We start from the raw sequence: 15,007 nt of genomic DNA, 5'->3' as shown, positions 1-15,007 counted from the left end.
GAATAGACATGGTAGTTGGACATAATATTTAAAGAAGACCAAAAGACACCTTATTCGTAATATATGCATTCGATGAGATCGCTCTCTTTTGTCACCCATATAACCCACGGTGTAATAGTTTTTATTTAAACACATAATAAAGTAAAAATGTAATAAAATACATGTATCGATGGCTTGCGCGTGCCTTTTAGGAATACAGCCGTCAGCTTCGAATTTGTCTTTACCAGACTTTTAGGCCATCCAACTATCTTTCAAGTTTTTGCACTTTTGCCAAACTGCTTGGAAAGCTCTGGATTGGAGTATTGGTAATTGCCATTGCCAGAGACGTCTCGAAGGTAACCAACCGGTATACGGATCTTCCTCCCGTGTTGCAGACCCTAGCCACCACAGTGAGTTGTGTTGCACGGTTCATTAGCAAAAGCCTTCTACTGATTTCAATGTAACTCCATTAGAGATCACTAGTGCCCAAGCTCCCATGGCAACCTGAACCTCTGCTTGTGCTGTCCAATAGGACTTGAATCGTATAAAATTCCTTAAAAAAATCTTTGGCCCAAAAGAGGCATATAGAAAGAAACTACTCGTAACCATTTCTGCCCTTCCTGTTTTCACGTAAGCAACCACGATGGCTGCCCTCCATTTAGTTATGTTTCGCTAATCGAGTTCGGTAATCGCCCTAATTAGTTTCTCGTATGTTTCTGTAATATCAACTGCCAGCAAATAAGGACAATTAAGTAATAACTACCAAACAATCATCCCAGCAGCCCATTTAGCGCAGAGTTTCAACTTTCAATCATCGGTGCATGATATCATTTTATTTAAGAATATATTTACACACTTCTCAACAACGCAAACAGTCAGAAAATATGGTGGAAAGGTAAGAAAATAGGAACGGGAATTTTTTTTTAAAAGATAAAATAGAAGGCAATATAGAAGTTTCAGCAGGATATAATAAAAGGATAACTTAAATGAACACTTTGCAATCACAAAATAGCACTCCCTTTGGTTTTTAACAGATGACGTCGTAGACTTTTTAGCCACTCGTCCTATTCAAAATTTCTGTATAAATATAAAAATATAAGTTATGATTAAAATATATTTAGTAACAAATCAAATCACATCAAGGTAAATTATAGTTACACGATTTTTTAGTAAGGCAGATAGTCAAATATATGCCTAACAGACAAACAAAACTTATGTTATCTTCATCCCTAAATGTTTGACGCCGTTGACTTTTTTATAAGCTATACGCGTTTGACCATTCGTCTTATTTAAAAAAATTGTCAAATATATAAAGCTATACATATGCATAAAAATATATTTAACAATACACGAAATGATATAAAAATAATTAATAATTAAGTAATTTTTTTAATAAAACGAACAATCAAACATGTATAAAAAAAATCAACGGCATCAAACAAACATTTAGGAATTTTGGAGTATTAAAGAAACCGAAACAGGAGGGAGCATACAACTTGTCCCAACAGCACAAAAGAATGAAAAGACAAATCTAGAAAAGCAGCGTTACAGGAGGGAGCGTGAAGAAGCAAACATAACTTTCCAGAAATGCCTCTAGAAATTTCTAGAGAAGCAATAACGCAACAGGAGCATAAGAGCACATTAGTTTTTCTTACTACCACCAGTTGCATCACCCTAATTTGATGAGATTAGAACATTGGATGCAGATACACTTCTCTGTACAATATCAAGTTTGGACACTATTGAAGAGGGGAGTTGCTATTCTGCTAGCATTTCTTTCACATTAACATGCGATTCTCCACTAAGTTTTAGCTGGATTTGATCACAAGTCCGATTTACATACAACTGTGATCACTAATGGTTGTGACCAAAAAAAACAGAAGATCGCACTAACGATACCAAAGTACAATATAATACAAGATTTGTATAAATACATAAAGCAAATATGACTTAAATCGTTGCCCCTCCAGCACTCCTAAGAAATGCCTGGTCAAACACACAAAAACCAAAAGCAAAACAAAAAAACGTCTAAGAATTGAACACGGTGTTATTAGCGACATGTACTATAGGTTTTGCAGAGAAGGCGATTTACCAGCTTGGTTGCTTTAACAGCATGAATCTGTCGCTCCTTCTTCTCACGCTTACATTCACCACACCAGCCCGAAAAATCCTTCTGGTATTTCTTCATCTCTCTGAACACAGAGCTGTGCACAGAAACCATTAAGTCAGCTGCAGGTTAGCCAGTTAACCAGTTCTCTTCGCAGATGGTAAGAAATAAAAAGGAACAGCCTTTAGCATTCCATTTGAATGACATGATAAAGATAGATTTGTAAAACCACAAATCTATCTTTATTATGTCATTTGGACATAATATTTTGGGAAAACTACAGATTTTAAACAAAGTATCACAAATCTACATATTTAGCACCAAACTTATTACAAGTTAAGATAGGCAATTGTGCGTCTTAAACAAAGTAATTTTGCACTAATGCAGCTCAAATTCTCAAACCTTCTAGTTTCATTAATGTTTTGTTGATTTAGTAACCTTAAGCTATGCAAGTTGTAAGCTCTAGGCTCTTTCAGGATGAGAGACTGATAATTGTTTACCAAAAACTGCGTACATTAGAAGAAAATGTATTGTCTATCTTTACAAACAAAAATAAAATTTGAACTCAAAACTTTTGGACTCCCATATATGTTCAGTTCTCATATTTCCCAATGGAAGCAAACTCTTTCTAAACTTCCTCCCTCCCTAAACTGCATACAAAGTAGCATTCATACAGATACATTAGTAAAAAGAAGTTTTTCACGGAACAACTACTTTTTAGTTCTTGATCTCTTAAACCCTTCCTGTGTTTCCACCTCGTTTTATTCCTGAAATATGTTTATCTTTTTAATAATATATTATTGTGCCTGGCTGCATCTTGATCAAACAACATGACATAGATATTCAACCTGCTAATGAACAAGTCAGCTTCTAAAAATAGAAACTGAAAAGACTAGAAATATTGATCCATCACCAAAGGATATAATCACTTGGAATTCCGATCTAATGATACAATACAGCAGCTAATCAGATGTCTATCATGATTACCAAACTTGTCTTACTTCATCATTAACCACAAGACAGATTTGCATAAATATTGAAACTTTTTAGTATCATCATTTTGCCATAGTGTACAGATGATACAACCTAAAGAAGCCAACATTGCACCATCTATTATAGAGTTACATACACCATAAAGTTCATTACTCCCTCCAGTCCGAATCCTGACATTTTGGACATCAACATGATTTTCATAATACAACTTCTACCACTAGTACATTTGTAAAACCTAACGAAATAAATACATATGATTTTCATGCATCTTTTCTAAACAGTTAAAAAGATATTGACATTTAAAGGTTTTAGTTTGAATTAAGGTATGCCCAAAACATGTTTTTGCAACCAGGGGAGAATTAAGTTAGAAAGTTTCATGAGAAAGTTACGAGGTGAAGATACATTATCTGTAGTATTATTTGGTGAATAATACTCAAAAATAAACTCCATTCGTGGTTGCTATGTTCTATCAGTTAAGGAAAGGGGCATCTATCAGTAAACAATATACAAAATGATTGGCAGGAACTATTTCAATATTTTACTATGAGCCATGTCTTTTTGAATGGCGCTACAACCACCATGTTGGAAGTATAGCTAATCCCTTCAAACAACAGGACTCCATGTGGTATTACAGTTTCTGTTTGAAAACACTTAACTTCGTTTTGGGGTTAAGTAACTACTTAAGCACAACTTCTGCAAGCTGCAACAGCAGAATCTTATTAGTAAATATTCCATTATTTCTCAGAGTATTTAATTCATCCTATAATGAAGTAGATAATCTGCGGCAATAATTTGGTCAATAATTTCTATAATCTGGACAAAATCTAGTTAATTCCAACCAACAATCATTACAAATTTACAATGGAAAAGTAGACCTTTTCATATAAGAATTATTAACTTATTCTTTCAGCAAGGGTCTAAATATTATTTGTACATCGCATTTTTTTCTATGAAAGGTTGAACAATAGGTATTAGAAGGCACTATCACCTCGTAACTTTTCATTGAAAATGTGCAGTTAAAGATCAGTTAGGGAATAATTCTTTCATATATAATTTCGCACCAGATATTTCTCAAGCACATGCTTGTATGCACCTTGGATCTCAAGCAACATAGAAATGTAGCACTTTAGGTGCTATGTTGTCCTTGGACTGTTCAAGCTAATCTAGAATACTGAGAAAACACTCAAGGCCCCTATCAAACCAACTGCCTAGATTATCTCAGATATTTCATAGAAGCTTCTCCGTCATCATTATTAGTTCTGATCTACTCCACTTAAATATAACCCTCTGAACTTTTCTTGCAATCTTGTCGTCTCCTCCTGCACCACACCTAAAGCAAGATTTGGCAGTAGAAGCCACACATGATGCAGGTCCAACAGCCCAAGCACTCTCTGAACCCTTCTATGCCTAGGTGAGGAATGTTGACCACCTTGATAACTTGGCATTGACAATGGATGAAAAATCATGCAGAACCATCACAACTTTCCATGGAACAAGGACCAGTAAACCATGATAAGTTCAGGGGGGGCGGGGGGCGAAAGAAAACCATGCATGCATGTGTATATATTGCCTATGGCCCTAATGTTACACTAGACTAAATCTCAAATCTCCGCATCAATGGTAGCTATAGTACAAACCCAGTAGGTGCTTTAAACATGCAAGAAAAGGCTGCTGAAATCTTTGACAAAACCAAAATTATATGGGAATATTTGTAAGATTTGTATACCTTCTGCACCACAAAAGCAGATTAATTCTAAGTCCTGATGATGTTGGTCGAGCACCATGCCTATGACGACCACGATGAAGTACAGCTCGTCCTGGAACATGAGAGTAATCGTACATTTCCTACAAAATGAAAGAAATGAAATTAAATAGGGAAAATTTTGAACTAAATAAGCTTTTATTTATGTACTATGTAACTTCAGTGAGCAAAGTAACAAGGCTCTCTAGGTTGCAAGTAGATGACAAATTTCATGCAAAGAAAACTCAGACAAAATGAGTTTCAGCACCACATGCATGCACTCACAGATGAGACGGAAAGAAGCGATTTTGAGAAAAGGATAATACATACGAGTAAAACATAAATGTTTATAGTGGTGACATCTACCTCATGCTGTGTCTCTGAATTCACATGATTCTCACAGCGGATGCCACGAAAGTACAATTCACCACCAGAGAATTGCTTGCCAAGGCAAACATTCAATGTAACCTCAGAATCATCAACATGGAAACCTAAGATGTTGAGAGACAGTTCAGAACAAAAAGAAATTTTTGATTTCTTACATATTACAAAAACTGACAATGAAAAATGGCAAAATATCTTTAGGAACAACAAATACAGGTAAATTGATATACTAACAAGTTACAAGAAGTGCGACTAAGAAAATAAATGTAATTACGAAATTATGTTAATTACAAAAGAACACCATGTACCACCTGATTGGGAAATTATCACAAATACCAAGTTTCTAAACAGCAGTATGCATTAGCAGTCACCCTAACTTTCAGCAGTTATACAGCACAGCCGGCCTCTAATATGGCTTAAGCATTACAAGCTTGGGCACCCATCCCTTGTATGTGGCCTTCTAGATGTTGCTTTAGAGCACTGATGAATATACCATACCAAAATTTCAATTGAATAGTAGAAAGCTTCCAGACATGCTTTTAAGGATCAGAATCTCATCTGCTCCTCAGAAGGTGGTTTAAAGAAAGGTTCGAAAGATATATGTTATCCAGCGCATTTCATCACTAATATTTTGCTAAGGTTATTTTGACTTAAGAACCCCACCCCCACAAGAAAAAGAAGAAAATGGTCTTATCATGCCATATCTATTTTACCCTTGCAAATATGTCCTGACCTGCTCTCTACTTGCCTAAAAGCCAGCATAGCATTTATTTTCATTATGGTAGTTAACCTTCCTATGTGCTCCATTAACAGCCAGGTTAATCGTCAGATAATATCATTTACGTCCTGTTTTGGGAAGGTTGAAAAACATGTCGATGAACACCCCACCCCTAGTGATAGTAGAAATATATATTAAATACATGTATAAGAAGTATAAATCCCACATTAGATAGAGAAGATGTCACATCTACATTTGGTAGCAATTCCATTCACAAGTTCCTGACAGAAAAGGTTGGCCATAATAGTATATCATCTATACATTGAAACTAGTTTCAACATATTGCCATTTTAAGTAGGGAAGGCCAAAACGTTGGCTCAAAAGTTGACAGGGAGGAAGAACACTAGTATCCATAATTATATGATCGATTCAAGAACATTTCTTTTTCTATCATATGATTTTAGTGTCTCTTAGTAAATATATAATAATATTATAATGGTAACTTACCAAGTTCAACATCCCGGTCTTTGCCATACTCAACAACAAAAGCATGATGTGTATCTAATGTTCCTCCACCAACCTCAGGATAAAATACTGAAGATTAACACATAGCATAATATCAATATGAGAAACATATTTCGAAAATGCTAGCGATTCTGCCTGTATATAACAAGGATAGCAGTCAATAAAATAACCTGTAGACATTGGAGCTATGAACTGTTCCATGAATTGGTTCAGCATAACTTCCAGACCAAAATCATCAAGGACAGCACCATACTTGTTCATTGTATTTGGCCTCATTATCTTAAATTTCATTGCATGGACCCATTTTTCAAAGTTCTCTACCTACAAAGGTGTAAACATTGTTTTACTATCATAACAAAACATGACATAACAATATCTAAATTGTCTGTTATTATGCTACCATACCTCCTGTAATAGCATCTCACAAAAACCAGGCTGTAACATAGGAAAAGCATAAACGCCAGGAATTGGCTCAGTCATAATACTTCTAAAGCTTTCTTCTGTATTGGTCCTAATTGCTTCAAGGAATGTTGGTAAAAAGAACTTTGAAGGGCGCATGTTGTATAAATCTTTATGAAGTGGCTGTCAGAGAAATCAGGAAATATAAGTTATTATTACGAACAAAAATGGCAGAGCAACAAAGAGATTTAGTTTCAGTGACTTCTCAATGAGTTCAATGACTTCCAATTCACATACTACAACTGCAGTGTACACATCAATGAACTGTAGGTGCCATTTAGTTTCATCATGTGCCCCACCTGCTTGAGATCTAGCTGTTGCTGAGATCAAGGCGCACACAGATTGTTGACTGGCACCCACATCAGCTCACAATTCATTGAACTTTCTTTAGTTTGGGGATCCATTACAGTTTGTTCATGTTAGCACAATCAATTGAAGAACTGTAACAAGTATATCATTTATATTTTGCTATGTAGAGTTGTAGACAGATTTAGGATCTGTTTGAAAAAGCTTAAGATTCTGAGAAGTAGCTGGTAAGAAGCCAGAATCTGGAAAAACTGGGTTTCCCAGCTTTTGACTTCTAGTTCATTTTCTAGATTCTACAACTACAGAAGCTCAGTGCTGTTTGGGAGAGCTTCTGACTTCTAGTGATTTTGTGAGAAGCTGCAGCTATCAGAAGACCTTGATTCCAGATTCTTTAACATCATGAGATAAATATTCCCATAAGCAGCTTTCTAAGATCATGCACACAAGGCAACCAACACACGAAATGCTGATAGGATAACCAAACCTTAGAAGGCTCTCAATAACTAAATCCGCCTGCCCAAAAAAAAAAACAACCCATCTAAGAATGCTCATCACCCTTATCAGCAAGCATTAGAAGAGAGTAGTTGGTAAACCACTAATCATGGTTCTTAGGGAAACACACGTAACGATGTGTGAAGCCAAAGGAAGTTCTTCCCCCCAAAAAATAAAGTGTTAGAGTAGGATTCAATTTTTTTGTTACATGTCATCTCTTTTAGATCTCATAATTAGCAGCGTCTAGAGCAAACTCTTGTTACACCTTTTACATACAAAGGGGTCATATAGCCTTGTTGAGACTAACTCTCCTCAAATTAATAACAGGGCCATTTACACCTAAACCCCAAATCTATGACTGTAGATTATATTATCTGTTCAGATTAAATGACTATGTGCCTGTAGTGATCTCTCATAGTGATGGCATACGTGATTCAAACAATTGAAAATACGGAACTTACTAGTGCATACCGGATGCCTGGATTGTAATTCTTTATCTATAATCTTTTAGTATCCTACCACCCTACATGCTTCACGAACCTCTTATCAAATCAACTGCTCCCTAGATTACAAGGAACCAACTGCATTCTTCAAGAACACCATTAACTCATGCAATCACCGACCATCGCATATGGCTGGTCGTACAAGACCAATACAATTGTTGCACATACATCTCACATCACACACCACTCAACAGTCAAGAGGAACACATCTTACAATATATGATATAAGCCCTGAATTCCAGGACTGGATATTTCTATATGCAAATCTAGGTATGCATAAGAATTTTCATCAAAAAAAAGTTAAGCATGAGAAAAAAATATTTCAGAATATTTTAGAGATAATCCGAGTAAAGTATTGGGGCAATGCTGAAATGCAAACCTTATAATGGTTGAGTATTCTCTGTCTGTATTCTCTGTGCCTCTGAACCTGTAATAAAAAAGAACTTCATATGAAAATGTCAATAGAACTAATTCAATGACGCAGAAAAGGGGAGTGTTGGAAATCTGGCAATGCAAACAAAATTTTAGGTGACCTTTCTATGTTCATTAGTATCACGGGAGGAAAAATTCAAGTTCTATATATGTTTTGTTTTGAGATGTCCCAGCTCAAACTTCTTCACTGCAAAACTAAGGTACAGGAATCTCATGAAGAACAGAATTGCTACATGAAATCAACAGCAAGTACAATCAACATTGTGCATAGTTTGGTCATGCGAGTACAATTATCTAAAGAAGGCCAAATATTCTGACCTGATCTCTGTGGTATGCAGTAACAGCTTCTTTGAACACCATAAACTTATATTAAAAAATCCTACTGCTAAATAGGGCTTCTAAGTTTATTGTGCACAATTAAATAAATTTTTGGTGTTTAAGCATTGCTTGATCCCTGATGAATTGGTTTCCCATGATACCAATCCATTTTAGTGCATATGCAAGCAATATCAACAGAATTTAAGTGACTGTCTTTTCTATCGACAACTTTGCTCCTACGATCCTGTTACCTCAACGGTTGCACATATGCATTTCATACCAAAGATATTTTATTATTTTAAGAAATAAAATTTCATGGTGGTACGCAAACTTGAATGTTGGATATACAAATGAGTGCAATAACTTGCAAAATTCTTGATTGATGCAACAATTTTTATGATAGATTGATAGGTGCAAACCAATGCCAAAAGAGTATAAGTAGGCAAATCCGGTTGCATTGGTTTGTGTTGTGAGCTATCCTGGTATGGGTTTCAGCCACTTCAACTCACCTCGCTAACCATATAGACTCTTTTCCTCACATAGGTTCCTAGATTGAAGGCACAGCCACCCAAAAAGTAGCCTCATCTGCAGGGACAGGCCCATGGGGCACTGTGTAAGCACTGGCATACCCAAAAAAAATTGGAAAGAAATAGCATCTGGCATGAATTAATGGGCCTAAATCTTTGATGGGTGCCTCGTGTCACAACAAACCAAAACCCAATGAGGCCCAGGTGCAGTCACCCAACACAAGACCATGTGTGCATGAAGCAGTGCACATGCAATAGGGTTTTCAACCCCTATCAACATCTTGAATGTTTCTGTTGGTGGTGCATATGAATCATCAAGCGCAATAGCAGCACTGTAACTGCCAGTGAGCCAGAGTCCAGAAAAGCTGACAGCACACCCTACCGGACTGTTCCTTGAATGGCTGAGGCCCTAGACCCTGAGCCCGAAGTCTTGGCACTGATGCCCGACAAGGCTGCAGCCTGCGTCTGCAGCCTGATGGCATGGCATTCCTAGGTAGCATGCAACCAGAAACTGAAGGTGGCAACAGGCAACCAACCAGCTAACCAGGTAGGCCGCCTTTGTTCATCCCAATTAATAAGCCAGATTCCCTCGTTATTCGCGTGCATATTTCTCAAACTGCTAAATGGTGTGTTTTTTGTGAAAATTTTCTATAGAAAAGTTGCTTTAAAAATCATATCAATACATTTTTAAAATTTTTTATAGCTAATAATTAATTAATGATATGTTAATCCCCTACTACATTTTCCGCGCCGGTTACTTGCCCCAGACAAGAACATGTCATAGTCTTTGATATTTCCGCCTCTTCTGAATTTATCCTCTTTCTCGAGATGTAATTGAAGTGTTTATATCCTATGAAAAACCCAGAAGGATTCAATTTCATTGGATTTCATTTTTTGTCAATTTATTTGAACTATTTATACTTTACTTTTGATGAATTAAGACCCTAATTGTATTTGTGTGCATGAAAACTTTGATTTGGCTCTTGATAAATCCATGGCCCACTGCTCATCGGATGGAATCCTTGTCAAATTAGCTAGATTTGCACGTGTGACCTTGTTTTGCAGCAACATTGGAAGTTTATATACTGCCAATGCAAATTACACTTTTTTCTCTACCATCATAACTAATATCAAAACGCAAATTCCAAGCCAAGCAAGATCTATCATGCGATTATGATGCTCATCATGCGCCTAAATGACCGTCTAGGCCATTTAAACGCTACATGGAGGTTAGCTGCTTCCTTTTAAACAGACATTTAGTGTTTAGCGTTTAGGTGAACACTGGTGATGCTATAAAGAAAAAAAAACTCTTAAGGTAAAATGGTAAATATTAAAAATATGACCCTTTCAAATAAAGTACAATTAGTATAGTACTACATTGGTCCAAATTTTAGTATTGCAGCTAAAGCTAGATTAGCTCAGATCAATGTTGTCAAAATATAAGTGTTGAATAAAACTAATTTTAGGATGTCCCAAAAACAGCCAATCCATAGCTTTGCCCCAAAATGAATCAACTCCTACTTTCGTGCTTAATACTCTCTTCACAAATTGAGAAATTTTATCATTTCAATCAAGAAATTTTATCACTTCAATACCCATTGTCTAGCCACCCACCGACCAATACTAGGGATATTTTGGACTTTTCTCACTACTACTAAGTTATTGGGTTTTTGGGTAATAGTTATTGGATGTGTTAGGGATGGTTTATTTGGGACAGAGAAAAAGAAAACAACCATATGTTAGATCACTCCCACCAAACATTTTTCCTAAGCACAGCTTGACCGAGGAAAGTTCCATAGCATAACACAAGAACCTTATTGTTCCCCACCAAATGGCTGGGCAAGTGAATTCCTTCACCATCGTTATTCTGAATCTCTGAATTCAGAGCTCGTAGGAAAAATAAAGAGAAAATTCTATCGACAAAAAGGCCACAGCAAACATTTCAAAAAAAAAAAAAAACTCGACGCACATAAATATTTCTATCCAAAAAGATCCCCAGCCTCACCTTGTTGCGCTCACCATGGGGCCAGTAGTGCCCGAGGACGTCCCGCATGATCTGCAGCTTGATTTCCCGGTTCGCATCCAAGAGACTGGGTGGGAGGTGCCGCTCAAGCGCACTGTACACAGCGGGTGCGTACTCGCCGCGGACGTCGCGGTAGTCCTGCGGCTTGTGCTCCATGTTGGGGTTCAGCCGCAGCCGCCGGTCCGCGTACGCCCCCGCCGCAGAGGGCCGGCCGGCCGGCCGCAACGGCGGCGGGGCCACGCCGTTGCCGTTGCCCACCGAGGCCTGGGACTCGTCCCGTCGCTCCGCGGGGCCGTCTAGCGCCATGGGCACGCGCGGGCGGATCACAGCATCGGGAGGAACAGAAGTAGGGTTTGGGGGGGGGGGGGGGGGGGTTGGGGGAAGGGAGGGGTTTCTAGGGTTTGTGGGCGAAGGGCGAAGGTGCTTTTGTGCCCGCACGTACGCCCCCACAAAAAGGAGTCAAAATGACGCTGGAAACAATTGCGGAGAGCCGCCACCGTCACTCCCTGCCGAGGGGACGGACGGACTAGGGTTTTGATAATTCTGTGACGGTGTTGCTATTCTCCAATTACCCATCCGCATATCCAATAGCACGAAATAAAATTAGAAAACTGTATAGGATGGTATTTCGTCCGAACAGAATACATAAATATAAGTAATAAAAAATTACGCTTGTGCACCTTCGTCCATCATCGTGTACCGCCCGCCTCTGTCTCTCGTCGCCGCGTGTCACGTGCCTCCCACCGTCGTGCTTCGATGCGCCTCGGGTCACCGCGCGTAGTTGGTACCAGATAATTCTATTGGTATGATAACATATGATACCAGCCAGTATCATTGAGTCATGTGATGATACCAACGTGATACCGGCTGGTATCATGACGCCGCGTGACAAGGGCAGCTCGAAAAGATGCAGGTACCACATGATATCAGATGATACCATGCAGTTGATTCTCTGACCGAGTTGCCGGTAAGAAGGGGGAGAACGGCAAGGATGCCCCGGTGCCGATAGGCAGCGCCGACGGGAGATCCCACTGGTTAGGGTTCGCCCACCTCCCCCTTGTCGGTAGTGCGGGAACGAGGAGAGAGGGCGCGGGGGCGCGGGGCTCGAGGGTACGGTAGGACAGGCGCGCGTGACAGTGGCACAAGCGAGGATGATGCGGTCCGATGCGATGACGATGTTGTGCGGCGTAGGGGTGGTGTGTGCAGGCATCTACTGGTCGTAGCTAGGCCCACGCAAGAGAAATACGGAGAAGAGAGAAACAGAGGCGAGCGAAGCATAGGTGAAGGCTGGTTTTTTATTTGTTTCATCCGGATGGAAGGACGTGGTGTAGTTTTTAATAAAATTAATACCCCTTCGTATTTTTAATAGATGACATTATTAATTTTTTATATCTATTTTACTACTCATTTTATTATAAAATTCAGGTTTAGCGATAAATAGGAGAACTTCTAAAAACATAACTAATTAATCTAAAGCCATTTTAAGTTCATTCAAATTGCATTGAATCACTAATTTTCATCAAGAATCCGTTAAATATAGTTTATTTTCTTGTTTCAGTAGTCCTTTATACTATTTTGAGTGTTTTTAATTATTTATTTTAGATTTTGGTGAAATCCAAGGTCCAGATTATTACGAGCCCAAGTCCTTCCAGAGTTACAAGACAAGTCACTTTCTTAGTAATTTGTTGCTAAATCCTTAAGCATGTTGATCCCAGTTTTTAAAATTATTTTTGCATTGCTACTTTACAATATGCATTGTTTTCGTAATTACATGCTTATGGGTTTACCTATGCTTCGCTTTAGAGCCATTATGTTGTATCTACCTTGTTACCTTGTAACCAGAACTTTTATTTTATTCAAGCTGATTTCCTTGGCCCTGCTTAGTGTCAAACTCCCTTAATTTGGGTTTGGACACTATATTCATTTTCATTGATAAGTTAGGACTTTGTCTCGCAATAAAAGTAGTTGTGTTTAGGAGTTTTCACTAAACAACTAAAACATGACTAATGGTAGTCTGTGAATGCATGATTATACAAGTAATGCTCATGGCAATTAAGGATTGATTCACAGAAAACTTGTAGGAGACATTTCATACTTACCGCAAGCCAGTGTGGGCAACGGTTGGACTTTGACATATAGCTTATTCCTCTCCTAAGCACCAAGGCCAGGGTAGAAGTGAAGGAGTTGTGTCGATCTATGGATGGATTGATCGACTGCTATATTTGTCGTGGCATAAGGGTAGTCTATCCAACCTGGGTTAGGGTATGGAGGATGCAACCTCAGTGTGGTGTGAATGGTTAGGAGTAGGTTATGTGAAGGATCTTTATCACCGCTTATTCGCGGATGTCATGGTGACATGTTGGCATGCAGGTACGTACGTGGGGCTGTATCTTGTGGGTAAGTTTTACACCTCTGTTTGGAGTAAAATTGTTTAAACAGTCGTGCCCGCTGTTATTGGGCGATTGATCGAGATTCGATGTGATTAGTTTCACTATTTTCATAATTAAATCAATATGGTAAAACTTGCTACAATAGTTGAACTAGTACTATGTGGTTTAGCATGTTATTAGTTGGAGCACTGGTATTGTGTGTTTAGCACAATATTAGCGTTGGGCCTGATGCGGTGTGGTTTAGCATTGACTAGCGGTTGATTTAATACTGTTAATTAATTACTATTTATTTTATAATTCTTTTTGTTTTTGGAACAGTAATTGTTGTTTTTGCAAAAGTGACCCATTAGTCGTATGTTCATTTGCACAATACCACGGGCTATCTGTAGTCGGAGGTTACGAGATAGGGCCTATTTAGTTCCTAAATTTTTTTCCAAAATCATCCCATCGAATATTTAAACACTTAAATGGACAATTAAACATAGATAAAAATAAAAACTAATTGCACAGTTATAGAGAAAATCATGAGACGAATTTTTTGAGCCTAATTAGTGCATATTTAGCTATAAGTGCTACAGTAACCCATATGTACTAATGACGGCTTAATTATGCTCAAAAGATTCGTCTCGTGGTTTCTAGGCGAGCTGTGAATTTCATTTTTTCATTCGTGTCCGAAAACCCCTTCTAACATCCGATTAAACGTTCGACGCGACCCTTTTACCAAATTTTTTTAGCAACTGAACAAGGCCTGAGTGTGCACAAAGTTGTCCGTCGATCCCGAGTCGACGAGCGGTACGACGCGAACGTAGCGGATGTCCATCGAAAGACGCATGGTGTTGTCGGTGAGAATGGTGGAATTGGTGCTATATCGTGATTTATAAACCAAAGTCTAAACAAAGGAAGTGAGACACATGGAAGATTAACTCTACCAGTAATAAATTAGTCTATGGAGAAAGACAAAAGAGAGTTAATGTTCCTAATATACTTATATACTGGAGATGCAAAGGTTACTTAGGCTGCGTTCGGTACACCCGGCTAGTTATCTAATACACCTCGTTTTCCACGCGCACTCTTTCCGAATTGCTAAACAATATACTTTTTTGAAAATTT

General features: G+C 38.2%; 1 protein-coding gene across 1 annotated transcript; it reads right to left on the bottom strand.

Moving 5' to 3' along the window:
* Positions 1-1,549: 1,549 nt before the first annotated feature.
* Positions 1,550-11,999, bottom strand: LOC102720569 (2-oxoglutarate and iron-dependent oxygenase domain-containing protein CP2). Its single transcript, XM_006645862.3, has 9 exons — positions 11,490-11,999; positions 8,587-8,634; positions 6,853-7,029; positions 6,618-6,768; positions 6,430-6,516; positions 5,187-5,311; positions 4,806-4,924; positions 2,072-2,183; positions 1,550-1,965 (listed from the first exon to the last, which is right to left on the bottom strand). The coding sequence occupies exons 1-9, from the start codon at positions 11,811-11,813 to the stop codon at positions 1,930-1,932; spliced, it is 1,179 nt and encodes a 392-aa protein (XP_006645925.2). The 5' UTR covers positions 11,814-11,999; the 3' UTR covers positions 1,550-1,929.
* Positions 12,000-15,007: the final 3,008 nt, after the last annotated feature.

Source organism: Oryza brachyantha, chromosome 1 (assembly GCF_000231095.2).
Source record: "Oryza brachyantha chromosome 1, ObraRS2, whole genome shotgun sequence".
Lineage (NCBI taxonomy): Eukaryota > Viridiplantae > Streptophyta > Magnoliopsida > Poales > Poaceae > Oryza > Oryza brachyantha.
The sequence above is the reverse complement of the archived record's forward strand: the minus strand, read 5'-3'. Positions and strand labels throughout refer to the sequence as shown.

Coding starts and splice junctions, on each gene's coding strand:
- LOC102720569 (XM_006645862.3), bottom strand. CDS start 11,813: ATGGCGCTAGACGGCCCCGCGGAGCGACGGGACGAGTCCCAGGCCTCG. Junction 8,635..11,489: donor CCCATGGTGAGCGCAACAAG/GTGAGGCTGGGG, acceptor TTTTTATTACAG/GTTCAGAGGCACAGAGAATA. Junction 4,925..5,186: donor ATTCAGAGACACAGCATGAG/GTAGATGTCACC, acceptor TTCATTTTGTAG/GAAATGTACGATTACTCTCA.